Raw genomic sequence first — 16,858 nt, 5'->3', positions numbered from 1 at the left:
GTCAGCGCCGCACGCAGACGCACTCGGAACTGGACAGGTCACCACGTCCCAACTTATTACCCCAGACGACGAGTGAAACATTTCCCTCTCATCTGTTCATCTCGCACACCTGGCGAGGTGGCCGAGGCCAGAACAGGACCTTCCTATCTGACGTCCTGCAGGTGAGGCATGGAGGAGGCATGGAGGAGACGGAGAGCAGCAGCGCGGAAGAGGAGGACTCAAACGCACCGCGTGACGTCTGTGTCTGATGACTAACTCCGTTCGCAAGTCCAGTGGCCCGTTGTCTTTGCGTCGGGACCTGCGAGAACGGGAAGCTTCTCGGAGGGTCTCGGTCGCTGCGGGCATGAATAAAACACGAGCCGAACGCGTCCCAGCTCATCATGCCCGCGTTGCATTGTTAACATATTTCAGTCTGATTGTTTTGTCAGGACGTGAACACATGTAGGCCTCCTTCCGTCTCGATTCTTAGCCCTATTCCGCCATCTAGTGGTGACAGGAAGGCTGCTGCAGAATCTATTGAAACCGCGCGGTTTGCTCAAGAAACACAAGATTATTACATGAACACTGACAGAGATATGTTTATAATTAACTTATACACTTACATTTATCGCCACAGTCAACAACAATAAAAAAGAAATGATTACACAGGAATATTGGTACACAAAAACCAGGGGACTGAATTAACAGCAAAACATTTTTTTTAAAGTGCTTCTTCTGAACAGGAAACAGTGGCTCTCAAAACTTTACAAAACCCAGTAAAATACCAAGAAATGAGACCATGATGAATATTTACATTTGTATAGCAAAACTGAACTGGAAACAAAATAAGTAGAATCAGAATAATGTCACTATGTGGCGGCATCAGCTAAGGAGAATGTATGCTACGATGGCAATGACCCAACATGTCGATAATTGATATGCAATGAGGTTTATTGCATATCAGAGATTGGTAAACAGGGTCAACGTTTGTTTGCATTGGGATCATTAAAAACGTAGATCCCAGGTAGTGATTACTCCATGCAGCTGCTGGAAAATAACTATAATATTTGCTACACAGCACATTGATTTTTAAAAATAGTAAATAGTAAAGGATATAGATTAACTTAAAAGTGAAAATTATGAGAAACGTATTCATCGTGGTCTCACTGGTGCAAGTCTAAACACATTGATGTTGAACTGGGGGTGAACCTTTGAGAATCACTGTCAAAGGTGCTAACAGAAAAGACAGAAAAAAGTAGAAGTAAAAACAATCAAATTGATTTAAATGGACTTTTTAGAAATTTAATACTGTTCTGACAACCTGAAGGGGACAAAGAAAGGGTCAATAACAACATGAGAGTCCTTCACCAAGGCCAAATAAAGCCTTATCTGTCTTTTCCTTTTTTTTAAAGAAAAAGTCTCAATAAACTTTCCTTTCAGTCAGGTAGTTTCTTTTTTTGTGCGTGATTGTGCTTGAAACAGTGACTACCCTTCGGCCCACATCAAGGAGGGCAATTAAACTCCTGCGATGCATTCTCTGCGAAATCCATGAAGGAGGCGACATAAAAAAAAAGTTTTTCTTTTTGCACAGATTTTGGAACGCCTTTTGATTTCACGAACCCTCTTTGCCCGTTTTTGCCTTTTAATTACAACACCTCTTCGTCCTTTGGCCTACATGGATTCATCCTCGTCCTCTTGGTCGGGCAGGGCGCCGGGGCAGGGCTCCATGGTGACGGTGACGCCCATGCCGCTGAGTCCAGCGGGCATGTCGGTGACGAGCGCCCACTCGTTTTGGTCCGGACAGTAGCGCTCGACGCTGCACAGGAAGCCGTGCTGGTTAAACCCCCCTGAAACAGAGCAGCGTTGAAGAAGGAATCAGCTTAAAGTCATTTGGACCTTATCCAGTTTATTAGCCCATTTCAGGATTAGCAAACATAGACGTTACGTATGGGAACTCAATGTCCATAGTGCATGTTTTCACTGTTAATACCTATTAATGTTAAAGTCAAAGCTAAAGCAGAGTCCATCCTTCTGTGTAAAAACAAAGCGTCGCCTACTTATCGACCTGCGTGCTAAACAATCAGAATGACCCAATTAGTTTATTGTATTATTGTTCTGCTCAAGCTTCAAATTAAACCAGAAGAAGCCTACTGGAAACACATAAACACAGAGAGATTTTATGACCTGGGCATAACATCAGAATGACGGCCATTAAAACAATTTCATTCGGCTTCACGTTTTGTCCATTAGATCACAAACTCCAAAGTATTTTATAAGGCTCTTTGGTGGTAGACCAGTAGTGTGTCAACGATAAAGCATTACCACAGATTCCTAATGGTGTGGACTTTGACTAGGCCACTCTAAGACATGAACGTGCTTTAATCTAATCTATCTGCACATCCAAAGAATGTTGCATGTAGGTAAAAAAAAAAAGTTTCTTTTGCACCTTCTGAGCTAATTAGTAACAAACGTTACTAATTAGCTCAGAGTAAATGGTTGTACTGGAGTCTCCAATTTCAATACGCCTTAATCAAACCATTTACCTGATTTACCACTTCTATAGCTTGTCATCAAGATATAATTAAAATGAAATTCTTATTCCAATTTATGTATTTACCAGTAGAAAAGGCCAAATATGACAACTGACAAATATAAATGCAGACTTGATTGCTGTTTTATGGAAAAATAATTTGTTTCTACTGCATCACTTTCTTAACTTATAAAAATGGAGACAACATCCAATCAATGAAAGTGCTGTTATGTGTCTGTTTGCCTTAATTTGGATGTATTTAGAACATATTTCAATTATGGACTTGCACATTTATGCATAAACTGCAAAAACGTCATTTCCATAAACAGCTGTTGAGGAGGAATGTGGCAGGCAGACATTTCTCAAGTTGCATTTAGCAACTTGAGAAGATTTTCACACTTTTTGTCCTTTACATCTCATCAGTAAATGTTTTGTCTCCAACTGCTCATCACGCCTGCAGGCTGCAGACGCTGCACGCCATCAAAGCGCCACCTTTGCTGTCGTTTAACTTGAATTCCTCCACATTTTTACATCAGTTCAGACAATTGGAAAAAACTTTGACGAACTGAATCATCTGACAGTGAAGCAGATGCTTTATCCATCGTGTTTGTTTGGAACCTGCATTTCAGACGGAGCTGAACTCTGCTGAAACGTCTGGGGCGTAACTTTGTGTTCGTTTATCAAATAAAATCCCGATGAGAACCGGTTAAAGTACGCTCGTACGTTTTCTGACTTGTGTGTTATGCAACCGACATCAGCGCTGAGACTGACCGAAGACGTAGATGCGTCCCTGGTGGGCTGTGACTCCCAGCGCGCTGCGGCAGTGATTCATGGAGGCCCTGGGCTCCCAGATGTTCCTGGTGGTGTTGTAGCGTTCCACTGTGCACAGCTGGTTCTGCCCATCATAGCCTCCTATGGCGTACAGGTAAGAGTTCATGCTAACCAATCCTGCAAAAAAAGTAGAAGCAAAATCAGTTGGAGGTTGTCAATGTTTATGTTTTTAGAAATATACTTCTGAGATGAACGTAAGCGTGGTCAAATCCAGCTCACCCAGTCCGCTGCGTCTCGTGTTCATTGGAGCTAGAGGGTGCCAGGTGTTCGAGTCATAGAGGCCGGGTGGCCCCGCCCCCCCCCCCACCACGTACAGAGCCCCCCCGCAGGCCGCCACGCCCGCTCCGAGTCGAGCCACGGACATCGGACACACAAAAGACCAGCGGTTACATTCTGGATCCCACCTGCAGGGAGCAAATGGCGGTCAGTCAGTCGGCCGATCACCCTTTATCTACCTTTAATGACTTTACTTTAAAGGTAGATGAAGTTCCAATAAATCACCGCAGCACTTCTGCAGACTTCAAACGAATGCAGAGGGAGGCGCGGCCGAGTGCAATGACCTCCTTGGTCTGCGAGAGCCAGTCAACTTTGAGTGGATTAGGTTAAGCCTGCAACCGTGCTCGGCAAATATTAACAAGCTTTATAGCGAAGCCAAAGATGTTGAAACAGCAGAGGAGGGAGGCTGGAGGCAAACATGTTGACCTGGAGACACTTTAAAAGTTACCGGCTCAAGACGACTCCCAAGATTTTGCACAAAAAAATGACTTGTTGAACCGACTATAAATACACACTTCTGCATATCTAAGAATTCCTAAAAAAGTTTAATTTGCAAAGCTCGAGAATGTCAGGCATGGGGGCCGAGCGGAAAATCAGGTTAAAGATCTCCATGACTGGATACACAGGTTGAAATTACAAGCAAATTAAAATTTGTTCTTAAGATTAATTTACTTTGAATTTATTGTATTTTTGCAACGTGTCAAATCTTTTCTCTGTAAACCTCATTATTTTAATTGCATGCGTTGGATTCTTTTTTTCTCTCTCTCTATCTTTGCCCCCCGGGGACTTTCTTCAGAAACTCGTTTCTTGAATGAATTATACATAACACCCACCGAGCTGCACTTGCACAAAGTAAAACAAACGTGAATCTTTAAAGAGTCAAGAAGGAGGGGAAGCTCAGCGAGCGCCAACAAACTTGGTTTCAATTTGAGACATCTGTCAGCGGCCCCGAAAACTTCTCCGTAATGTGGAACGAACGCTTAAAATGCTCAGCACTGACACGGCTTTAGAGGTAACAGGTGTCCGTTACCTTCATTTGGGTCAGACGAGTCAGGCGTAAATGCTGAAATATGTCTCTATTAGCCAACATAGTGTGAGTTTGATTTTAGCGTCCAAGCTCCAATCCCATCGCTCCGTGTCCGTACTGTTCGACACGTCAGGGAGTGATTGATGCGTCTCTGTTCTTTGAGCGTGTGAGGAAGGAAGGAGCCTCTGACCTTTGAGTCTGGGGGATGGAGGGAGCTGATGGGGTTTGAGGTCAGAGCAAAGCTAAAGAGAACCAAGCAGGAACAGCAGCAGCAGCAGCAGCAGCAGCAGCAGACAATCATGCAGGAACAGCACATTTAAATTTCCATTGGTGGAAAGCTGAGAGGAAGAGGAAGGGAAAAAAACAAAAACAACAACAAAAAAAGCAGAACAAGCAGCAGAAATCAAAGAAATGTGGAGAAAGTCTAAATGCTCTCCAGTTTGACAAGATGCACCTGTATAAAGCCAATTAGTTGGTACTATTTTGCAAATTCAGTACATCAAGAAAGTTAAAATGCTCGTTTAGAAGCTAACTGTTGCTGCGCTAAATGTCACTTTACGTTCATGCGTTTCAGACGAACAAGATAACCAAACCCAGAGACGACTTTGATGCAGAACCGTAAAGTCAGGAGGAAGGAAACAGACAAAGTCCCGCAGACTTAGATAGTCATTCGCTGTACAGTAAATCAAATCAGAGTGCAGCAAGTGTCTCTGCCCAATATGACAGGAAATGACGTCACATCTTCTCAGATTTCATTCTCACTGCTGTTGTGGTTGCTTTCGAGACTGATGATGTCTTGCAAACAGATTTTCATCAATAAAAAAATATATATAAGACAGAAAAAAGTAAACAGTTTGGTTCACAGTTTTTTTGTGCCATGCATTTTATTCTTTGATTTGGAGTTACAAATTGATCTGCGCAGCAGTCACCTTGACCGGGCGTCCTTGAGAATTTTATTTGCTTTAAACCTTTGACCAGTTAATCCGTCCTCTGTACTCGTGGTATTTTATCAGCAGCAGAGTAAGCATGTAATGACATCATCTCCGCATCTCAGTTTAGCCTCATTAACGCCGAGGCATTAGGTTGTTCCACTAATTTCTTGCCTTGTTTTTTTCCCCCCCAACTAACATTAATAACAAGCTTAACATTTATTCTTTACATCACTAAAATCTCAATAAAAATTTTATAAATGCTTTTGAAAAGCATTTATAAAATTTATCTTCTCCTCATGAGGCCGGTGCTGATGAGTGCTATTGATTCTCCTCTTAGAAGAAATCCATTCTTTTTTTTTTTTGAAAAAGGCCAAAACGGAAAGAAAATCATTTCTTTGTTGCAGAATGACGTCGATGCAGCTACTTCAGATAACATGAAGATGCAAAGCATTCCCATCAAGACTGACATTCCAGAAAGGTTTGCCCCAACATGTTTTGTCTGCTTTGGCTACAAGCAGTGATCTGCTTTGCCACTTCTGCAGATTTCACTGAGAAATACCCACAGGGAGGCTCAGTGGAAAGGAATGAAACTCTCAAGACCATTCAGCCTGTCATCTATTATGAATTATTTCTGGAAAGTCAGAAATAACATATAGAGTCTCACCTCTCCACTGTGTTGTGATGCACGGAGCCCTGGGAGCCGCCCACGGCGTAGATGCAGCCGTCCACCACAGCCACGCCGACCCGGTTCCTGGGGATGTTGAGAGAGGCTCGCTGGCTCCACTGGTTGGTCATTGGGTTGTAGCAGCACAGAGAGCTGGAGTCTGAGTTGGTCTGAAGTGACAGGTTCCTGCCTCCCACCTGGATATCACAAAATAATAATGAAACTCATCTCATTTCTGGTACAGCAACCTAAACTTAAAGTAAAAAAAAAAAAAACACATAGTTATCCATGCATTCTTTCGATCAATTTATAAAGGAAACTCGACAATGTAAGCGATTTGACCTACAGCGTAAATGAGTCCAAACAGCGTACAGGCTCCCAGGCCACTGCATGGAGTTCCCATGTCGGCCAGTTTCATCCAGATGTTCCTCCTGGGATCGTACGCCTGCATGGTGGTCAGGGAATGCTGCCGGTATCTGAAGAGAAAAAAGACATAAAGAGTGAGGAAGTTCTCCGAGTGACAAAAGGCTGTTTTTATTCATGTATAAGTATTAGCATGATTAGCATGGTAATGGTGGCAGCATATTGGAGAAGCTCTGTTATGTATTTTTCACTATTTTGTTCGTTTTTACTTTCGGACAGTTGTTTTGATGCGTAGCTGTGGCAACAAGGTGTGGTTTTTACAACTGGGCGCAGCTGATTAGCATCTCAAAAGCCCATTCAATATCTAAACTACAACTCCAAATCCTTCAGGAGTTGGTTCAGACCATCTCTTTCATTTATCATAACAGATATGGATAGGAACGGCTTTCCAACCATTGCACAACAGCAGTGTCTTCAGTCAGAGGCCTCTCTGGATACGTTCCAAGACAGACTGCTACAGGAAATAACTCCTGGCCACAGCATCGCCATTCACAACAACTCTTTGAAGATACTTAAATGATATTAATTTAGGCAACATTTAATTTTTCTTTGGCATAAATGAGGTATTTTAAATTGAACTGAAATGAATTCGGGATAATAATCGTCTTCACTTCCTTCTGAAAAATGAGGTAGAGTTAATAAAATACACATATAAAGATGTTTATATCTTTATGTGTAGATGTCTACATATTAAATATCAACATAGTTTTTGTCCGTACTCTGATCTGTGTTGACTTTAGACATTTACTGATTCCTAATATCAAGGTATTTTTAATGTTTCAAAGAGGCATAGTTTCAAAACCCTTAAGTTTTTACAAACCAATTGAAAATATTTTTATTGAGAAAATGTCTCCTGCATTGGAAATGCATGTTAAGTTTACTTGGTGTTTATTTTATGTTTGGTTAAGTCTTTGTATAAATATTTCTCTAACAATACGTAATTTTCCAAAGATAAAATTACGTAAACTTAATTTTCCGTAGATAATTTTTGGAAAATTAATTAGTTATAACTATACTGTTATTCTAACTGTGATGGTTAATGTCCAGCAACCATAGGAGTAATTGTTACTGTGTTAGATTCAAGCAGATGAATGTGATTTCATATATAGTGAAAGTCCTAAAAAATAAATATTTATTTATCAGCTACTGAATGGAAACCTACAAATAGAAAAGTTGGAAAGGAAAAATGCCTCCTCTTTGAGAAGCTTGGCTGTGTTTCCTAGAATAATCCACTGGGTGGCAGACTAAAGCTCTTTCTGGAGGCAAACATCATCTATTAATATGAAACCAAAAAAAAAAAAGATTCAAGGGTCTGAAAAACAATGAAGTTGCTGTTGAGGATGCACGGAGTGCGTACCCTCCGGCCACATAGATGAGCTGGGTTCCACGAATGGGTGCAGGAGGAACTTTCATCAGCGTCATTTCCTGGAATATTTTGGACAGGAAGTCCTTGCAGGAATTGGCCTGGAGATAAAACAAATGAACAACAATTTAAAAAGACAAATAGTTTGAAACTGATTAAAGATCTAAATGCTTGAATGTGCGGTTTCTAGCAGAAAATCTCATTTAGATTTCCGAGCTTCGGCCTTTACCTTGCTGAGGATGGGGCAGGACAGCAGCTGGTCCTTTAGAAACTTAGGAGGCAGCGCATAAATATGAACAGCATTCAACAGAGCATGTAGGTATTGGGCTCTGCCTTCCATGTCCGAGCTCACCCAGTCTGTGCACGCCTTATACACCTGTAAGGATATTATTTTAACATGCAAATTATGGGTGAGAAAAAGGGTGAAAGCAGTGTCGTCATTTAATAAAAAACAATCTAGGAAGCAACATGCAGATAGGTGTCGTGGGAAGAAACTAAATAGATGCAACCATTTATTTCTAGTGCTGTACCTCAGACTCACAGAGCACCTTCAGGCTGTCCTGACTGATGAGCTCCAGCAGCTGGCAGTGAGACAAACTGAAGAACTCGTCTACTTTGGTCACCTGGAGTTAGGAAGACAAAAGCAGCTACTTTAGAAACCGTTCAGCATGTTTTATGTTGAATAATTTTGCTGCATTCACAAATCTAAAACAAAATTATTACGCATGTGCCAAAGTTTGGTAGTTTGTCCCTGATACCAATCGGTCGGGTTTTAGATATGACACACTGCAGCTGAACTTTTCGCTGACTTATCAGATTGTGCAAGGTCAGCATGCTGTGTGACACATTTCATATTGCATAAGTGAAATGCAGCAACCGACAACTTTGCTGTGAGCTTCTTTGATAACCAGCATTTTGCTTTGAGGAGTTTCAAATGGCACCAGTTTATGCATAGATACCCACAAAGCAGGGCTCCAACACGCGTGGGGGGACGATGTGAAGTCAGTGGAGAACAGGAAAAAGAAAGTGAAAAATTACCGGAAATTGATTGAGGAACTGAAAGCGCAGCCAGGAAAAGTTCAAGGATGAGTTACTTCAGGCAAAGGACATGTAAAAGACTAGAATGAAAATGTAGATCATATATCCTGATCAAAGCGTTTCTTAAATGATCATGATCAAAGGTCTATCGCAAACTCGTGATACATGTTGATGAGGATACTGTCAGACTCAGAACCATTTTTGTGCTCAAAGTTTGTAAAAAGCTCATTTTCAGAACGTGAGCATTTTAAAATTTTTACTATGATGATAACTGTTAAAAAAACAAAACAAAAAACATACTGGCTGGCTCTCAGTCCATCTTAGCAATGTCCTCAGCTTTGTTCTGAGTAACGATATCTGAGACCAGATCTCAAAGTAGCAGAGCTGCACAGAAAGCAGCTGAAATACCAATCATTGCATTTGAAGATGCTAAAAGAAACGTGCTAAGTTTCTGAAAAAGAGCACTTTTAAAACCAGATGGTACCACTAACCTACCATGTTAGCAAACAACTGAAATGAAATCATTGTAAGGTGGAACAGAATTTGAGTTCATTAAACCTGGTAGCTGTGTGTACCCACTCAGATTTACTTTTAGAAACAATATCGTCAATATTTTCAGTGGTCTCCTTCTTTGTGCAGCGTTTGGACCAAATTCACTGGAGATGCAGCTGTTTTTCATGGTATATGTTTCACCTGAGTGAAGTTTTAAGCAAACCGCGTGAAGCGACTCAACGGTTTGAGCACCTCACCTCCCTGAAGTGCGAGTTGATGTACTTTCGGCACGTCTTGTGCAGCTCCGTGCAGCCGATCTCCTCGGCAAAGCGGGAGATCCCGATGACGTTGGCCGGCTCCAGGTGCTTTGTGAGGAAATCGCAACACGCCTTGGCCACGTCCTCCATCTGATATCTTCCCAGGAATGAGATAAAAGCAAAGCGTGAGGAGAGAGTCGACCTTCGAATTCACCCCTTTCCCTCGAAGCCGCGCTGCCGTTTAGGAAGCGTTTACCTCATGGCGGCCAAAAGCAGATGCAGCACACATTTCTCTCCCACCGTGATGCGGGACGTGTAGGCGAAGTCGATGAGTCTGCCCACCACCTCAGGGCACACGTCGCGCAGGGTGACCTCCGAAGCACTGCACTCCTTGAAGCCTCTGGTGAACATGGCTCTGAAGAAGGCGCTGCAGGAGGCCAGCACCACTTTGTGAACCTGAAAACACACAAGTAGTTATTATTAATAAAATACAATAAAAGATTTGTACCTCAGATTATCTTAAAGGGAACAAAATCCTGTTATTAATTTATAACCACGCAAGAAATTTAAATTAAACAAGGGTACAATAAAACCATAAATACATCAAGTTTAATAACATACACTGTTTAACTCAGACGACATTTTTATTGTAAACATTTGTCAACATTTAATATTAAAATACATAAAATTCGCAAACGCACAATGTTGTGACAACTCAGCCACACGTTTTGACAGATTTCTTTTTTTTCATAATTACTCAACTTATAGCTAGCTGGGATGGATACGTTGCTTTAAAAAAACAGAATAAAATGATTAGTTCTTGGCATAAAGCGTAAGGTGAAGGTGGGACTAAATGCAATCGATCAGATTTAGATTTTTTTTATTATAATTAGATTTTAAAAAAGCGTAAACAGTAAGTTAAAGAAGAAAAATCATATTTAAACTTTTCTATTTTTAATAAATGATATAAATGGAGGACTCGAGCTCGAGGCACAAAAACAACACCAAAAATAAATTTGATAATTGCAATGAGAAGTACATAAATTATTCCAAACCTCCTGGATTAACTACATTGTCTTGCAAGAGTTAATCTCCCCCTTCTCATGATAATTTACATTCTTTTCAGTCAAGTTTGGATTTTATGACACAGATTCAACAGGTCAAAGGTAAAGCAAAGTCTGGTTGGTGGTTGCAACAAGCCATATAGTAGACAGTGCAAACACGTCAACGATCTAATCATTTTGTGCAACAATGGCCCAGTTAAAGGTCATCCCTACATATAATTGACAATCTGGAGTTTCTAGACATGCAGAGCCGGTAGAGGCGTACCCCTAACACAGCAAGGACTCAGGTGTACAGAATAACTACGAGACTACAAGACTCAAGAGTTTGATAAGTGATTTCACCTCAAAAAATATGCATCACTTTGTGTTAACCTGTTTGTAATCTGAAAAATAAAATGAGAAAATATTAAAAGTGCTGTTCATCTGGGATTGACTTTACCTTGAAGTCCATCGTCCGGTCCTTGTACGTGACGTGTAACACCAGATCGCACAGCATCTCTTGCCGTCTAAACTCATCAATGGCCAAAAAGGATCTGGAAGCGTGGTTCTCGACAGTGTAATCGAGGTAGCCAGACCCGTGCATGGAGGGAACAACGATAGCCGAGAAATCAGAGTCACGCGTGGGACGTTTCTTCCTGACAGGGCAATGCATGCTGGAGCCGGTGGAAGAAACACTCCAGATTAAAGGTTTGTGTTTTGTGATGATGCCCGAGTCATACAGTCTCTATCGGTTTAAATTCTTCTTATGTCACTGGCGTCAGGCGTTGAACAGGAGCACGTTTCCTCATGTGCTCCATCTCGCAAAGAACCTTACACAAAAATCTTTTCAGTCAAGTTTGGATTTCCTGAGAGATGAGGGACGTAAACGGGATGAAAACCCAGTCCGAGCAGCTCAGAGGAAATCCCAGCAAGTCCAGGTCATGTCTTTTAGGCAAACCATGTCGAACCCCACAATGTGTCCTTATCCAGGCATCTCATCTCCATCGTGGCTGACAGCGTGTGTGTTTAGACAGCTCTCCAATCAAACCATGGCGATCAGATTCTTCCTGGTCTGGATTTTGCAGGTTTCAGGGACTCGTCGGTAATCCATTATGACCTTTAAGGGCGTTGCTGTTATCTACTGCTCCAGATAAGATTCGGATCTGCTTTGAAGAGCACAATCAGAGGAGGCTTCAGCAGGGATTCCTTTCAACCACTCTTTTGGATGCTCAGCCTGTAAGAGAAGAGGAACGAGAACAGAGATGCTGTTAACTGAATGAGTAACAAGCAAGGAGATTCAGATCTCTTAAGGATGTACTTTTGTAACGCGCTTGAAGTTTCACTTCCTTTTAGCTGAAACCATAAAACTGCTGCTGCCGTCTGCTCTAATTTTCACCTCATGAAAATGTCATTTTCTATTGAAATTCAGACTTTTTTTTTCATAATTTATAATAACTAAAACACTACCAAGCAAAAGCTAATGACTAGTATAGTGATGATTATTTATTTGAGCTTATACTTTTATTTATTCACAGTGCAACAGTAGCGCACAAACCACAGTCTCACATTCCTGAAAACTGCTTCAAGTGCTATAAAAGCGTCACAGAAAGTGCGACACTGTGACCTGAAACCACTTGGTGAGGTGAAATCAAAATTCTCACTATTGCTTTTGTCTCACTCAACTGTGGATCGGGGTGTGGGACTGGGCCTGACTCAACAACCCTGTTAAATCTTGGCCACAATAAAAAAAAAAAACTTTGATACAGTGACAATTTTAAGAAAACGGCAGTTTCGATATCGCTCGAAACTACTGTTCCCGCCGTTCAGTGTTATTTTATTTAGATTTATCAATGATACATATTTTTTGTGGTATTTTCACAGAAGCTCGTCATACCAAATGCCAGCCCGCAGCTGGAGGTGACGCTTGCTGTTTTGACTGGCTTGAATTACGTAACTTAGAAGAGTTCTGTGTTCGCAGGTATTTAAAAGTCATTTTATAATGTCATAAAGTACTTAGACGTCACAACAATGCTATAATTCTTGACAACCATGGCAAGCTAATCTTATCTATTCCAATATTCTGTTAAAATAATTATTGCAACCATAATGATTTGCTTCTCTGCTTGATTAGATTGACATTGCACGAGTACGCAAGGTTAGCTTGAAAACGTTTTGTCCGCCGGTAAAGCGCTAACAGAGTGTGAGTCACGAAGAAATGACCCCTGAACCTTCGCGACACAGTAGCTCGATGATAAACACAAAAAAGTGGCCAATCATTTGAGGCAAAGGAGAAAAAGGGTCACGGTGTCGTTACTAAATCCTTGCTCAGAATGTAAAAGAGACTGTAGGAAAAATGAAGCGAAACCAGTCCACGCAGGCAAAGCAAGCAGGTGTTCTCATCCAGCTCATCTCTGAGCTGACTGGACCAGTTGGACTTGTATACTAAATATGTCAGTGTCAATGGAGCCTTAGTACACACAAGTCAATTGTCTCTTCCTGAAAGTTGAAAGCTGTGGGTTGAAACTTGTTTTTGAAACATCTGCTACTGAAGATGCAGCAGATGTTTTCAAAGCAATCTGCCTTTTCTATGATGTTATGGGGCGTTAATACCGGACTGTGAAGCTGGGGGTCAGTCCACAATGAGGCGGCTTCCTGTAGCTTCTTTAGGCTGAGCGATGCCACAAAACAGGAAAAAAACAAACAAAAAAACGGAGCCAAGAAAATATCCCCTATCCGTATCCCACTACGAGGTCTCCCCCAGAAAACTTGTTAAACCCGGTGGTCATCCAGCAGCCCATCGTCTTTTCAAATTAAAAAAGGTTTAAAGTTGACAGGAAATTTGAAAATATCACTTGATAATTATGTGTTATTAACAGATTGGAAGATTAATACCTGAACACCAACTATAAGGTCTTAAAAAAATGCAAACATTAAAAAAAAATGAGCAATGCTTATCCTGGTGGGGGCACAAATAAAGCCTGGTGGCCCGCCAGGCTTAGAATACACTGCAGTAAACCCTGAATTATACCACCACCTGACTGAACCAGCCTATGCTTGCATTATGTTTAGACCAAATTCCACTTCTGCACACCTTTCACTGTTATCACCTTGCAACACTCTGCACCGCTCTTTGGAAACCTGAGAGACGGTTCTGAGTGAAAATCCCAGCAAATCAGCAGCTTCTGAAAAACTCTGCAAAACCCATCTGACAACAAGCAACAAGACACATTCAAAAATCTACTTTCTGATGCTTTGTTTGTGTTAATTCAGCAAGTCATCGTCCCCACATCTAAATGCCAAAATGAATAGAGTTACTGCCATGTGATTGGCTTCTGGACTTGCTATTTGCCTTACCATGGAACTGAAAAATTGTTTTAAATAATGTGGCCAGTGAACACATAGTATTATACTTCTTCAGTAGTATTGGCATATCAGAAGGACAATTGTAATTAGTATATCTCTGAATGAAAAATAAGTAAATAAAATATAGATTTTTTTAAAAATTAGACACAATGAAACTAATTTCTGCATTTTTCAATACATGAATCAGCCCAAACACTGATACACCTCAGATAAAGATGAGGGACATATGCTTTGATGCAGAAATGAAGATAATCTTCAAAACTATAAACATGCAGCACATTTTTTAAAATGCACTTTTTTTATTGTACAAAATCTAATTCAGAATGATATGGAAACCGGGCAGCTGTACCGAGCCGGAAAACTCGACCACAAACGCGCTTTTGCTGCTCGAAACAGAAAAAAAATACTGAACGTTACTTTTTTGCGGAGGAAAAAAACCTTCTGTTACTAACAAATTGGTACATTCCTTTGAGTAATATTTTACATATCAACAGATTTCCACACGTAGTGAACGTTTCACTGAGCAAAGCCAAAGGACACAACGGAAGCAGTTGCATAATCAATTTTGTGTAACCTCCAAATTTCACTTGGGCTATTTGTTTTTATTGAAATTAAAGACTTGATTTTGCTCTTACTTGAGCATTTTGTAGGTCATATGAACATGTGGAGCATGCATACACATGTACTACAGCTGAGTGAATGGCAGCAGGGATGTACCACTCCCTGCTGCCTGCTTTGTGTAGGTTGCAAAACATGCAGAGGTCAGAACATTATAATATCATTATGACCAAATCAGTGATTTCAGGACCATATGTGTAAAGAGCTTTCTCAGTCAGCTGATTATAGTGATTCAATGCATCAAAAATGCACTTGAAATTAGTAGCAGTGAAAAATGGAACAAAAACAAATTCAAAACAAAGACTTTCAAACACCCTTTGGCTTTAATCACTGTTTGTTCGGTGAGTCAGGACAGAATTCAACACGTAGCGATGGCAGCTCAGAGAAGAGGAGTTAACCATTTACAGATTGGTTGTGCTGGCAGCACCAAGCAGAACAGCGATCAGCTGACTCGAACTTGTGCCGTCAGCTTTGAGCTGAAGTTGCTGCAACACATGGAACGTGACAAGCAGCAAGACTTTGCACAAGGAAGCTCCTGGAGTGAAACTCCGTGCTCCCAAAATGCATTTAGAAACTGCAGAGTTGCAGTGACTAGACATTTTTCCCTGTTGGTCATTTAACTTACATATCTTCTTTTCAAAAGAAACAATGCTAATCTCATGTGTTACTTCAGCCCTGAGGCTTTTCCATCATGCTCTCACCTGAGATACTATTTAGTATATGGATCAGGCCACTGGAGCGCTGATATGTCTAATTTTACTGCAAAGACTGCTTCAGGTGAATCAACTTCAAATATTACCATCTTCAATTGTTGTGGATGATTTTAAATGACTTCCAAAAAATAACTTTAAAGCCCTAATTTATTTTAGAAGAGAAAGAGTCCCATCAAATGACCATTCACTGTGGAAAACTTTTTTGAAGTCAGCAATTAGGTTAAAGTTGCTTCTTAGCTGAGGACTACACATTCATTTTCAAAGTTGATCTGAGATTTAAGGTATCCAATCAGTCATCAATCAGGCCCATTTCTGTCAGCGAGCGATTACCAACCAGGCTGGATGAGGAGCAACATTTATCCTGTCATCCTCCACAGTGAGCAGGATGATGAGGAAGATAAAACAAAAAGACAACAACAACAACAACAACAAAAACTCCAAGCCTCTCACCTAAAAAGAGTGACATGTTGAGGTTAACGTAGCAACTATGAGACACTGTTTGCGTCCCAACTAGATGGAGTTGTGCTCACAAAAATACATAAAAACATATATATATATATATATATATATATATATATATATATATATATATATATATATATATATATATATATATATATATATATGGCTTTCACATGTTTCCACTAGGGGCGCCATTGTGCCATTGTCTAAGCAGAAAAAATTAACATGCTAGTAGTTTCACTGACTACACATTAAAACTGAAAGATATTAATTCAAAATTAGTGGGAGTGGCATAAGTCATAATGGAGCGTTTGCTCTATTGTTTTCTAATTAAACAACATCATTTATCTAATCATTCATTTATCGGAGCCACTTATGTGACTGCAAATAGTGAGTGAAAAGTTTCACTTTCTTTTTATTAGGACTCTGCGGCCGTTCAGGAGAACAAAATCATAAACTAACACGGTTTTAAATATCCAGTGTGGGATAAGGGTCGTGTCTCGAGCGCTAGCAGTTGTACAACACTGATTTCTGGTTTTCTCCCGAGCGTCAACGCGGCGCGTGAAGCAGCTGTCGTAACTCACCAGCTGTCAAATGAAGCCACAACAACAGAGCGCGGCGGTCCGCGGTCACCGCGACGCAGGGTCCGGGTGTCTGTCCGAGCGAAGGACCAGCTCTCCCGTGGCAGGCAGGTCGCAGCTTTCCGTCCCCCCGCTTTTTTCTCCCTTGGAGGAAACTGTCCGTCCCGTGCTACGTCAAAATAGCAGAACTGCGCTCAGTTCAAAGTGCAGCAGCAGCAGCAGCAGCAGCAGCCGACGGGATGCGTTAGAGGGCGGGAGGACATTTC

General features: G+C 41.1%; 1 protein-coding gene across 1 annotated transcript; it reads right to left on the bottom strand.

Annotated features, from left to right (window-relative positions):
- Positions 1-537: 537 nt before the first annotated feature.
- On the bottom strand, positions 538-16,831 carry keap1a (kelch-like ECH-associated protein 1a). Its single transcript, XM_055038426.1, has 12 exons — positions 16,596-16,831; positions 11,316-12,089; positions 10,069-10,268; positions 9,813-9,969; positions 8,556-8,648; positions 8,255-8,401; positions 8,020-8,126; positions 6,586-6,715; positions 6,240-6,436; positions 3,560-3,744; positions 3,281-3,457; positions 538-1,826 (listed from the first exon to the last, which is right to left on the bottom strand). Exons 2-12 carry the CDS (start codon positions 11,526-11,528, stop codon positions 1,651-1,653), a joined length of 1,782 nt encoding a protein of 593 aa, XP_054894401.1. The 5' UTR covers positions 11,529-12,089; positions 16,596-16,831; the 3' UTR covers positions 538-1,650.
- Between the last annotated feature and the right edge of the window lie 27 nt (positions 16,832-16,858).

The sequence above is a fragment of the Poeciliopsis prolifica genome, unplaced genomic scaffold, assembly GCF_027474105.1.
Source record: "Poeciliopsis prolifica strain line A6 unplaced genomic scaffold, Auburn_PproV2 SCAFFOLD013, whole genome shotgun sequence".
In the NCBI taxonomy this organism is placed as follows: Eukaryota; Metazoa; Chordata; class Actinopteri; order Cyprinodontiformes; family Poeciliidae; genus Poeciliopsis; species Poeciliopsis prolifica.
The sequence above is the reverse complement of the archived record's forward strand: the minus strand, read 5'-3'. Positions and strand labels throughout refer to the sequence as shown.

Bases quoted from the DNA above. Each gene is read 5' to 3' on its own strand.
- keap1a (XM_055038426.1), bottom strand. From the start codon at position 11,528: ATGCATTGCCCTGTCAGGAAGAAACGTCCCACGCGTGACTCTGATTTC. The intron at 8,127-8,254 runs GTAAAGGCCGAA...TTTTATCTCCAG, and splicing joins CCTGCCCCATCCTCAGCAAG to GCCAATTCCTGCAAGGACTT. The intron at 3,458-3,559 runs GTGAGCTGGATT...CTTTTTTTGCAG, and splicing joins CACGAGACGCAGCGGACTGG to GATTGGTTAGCATGAACTCT.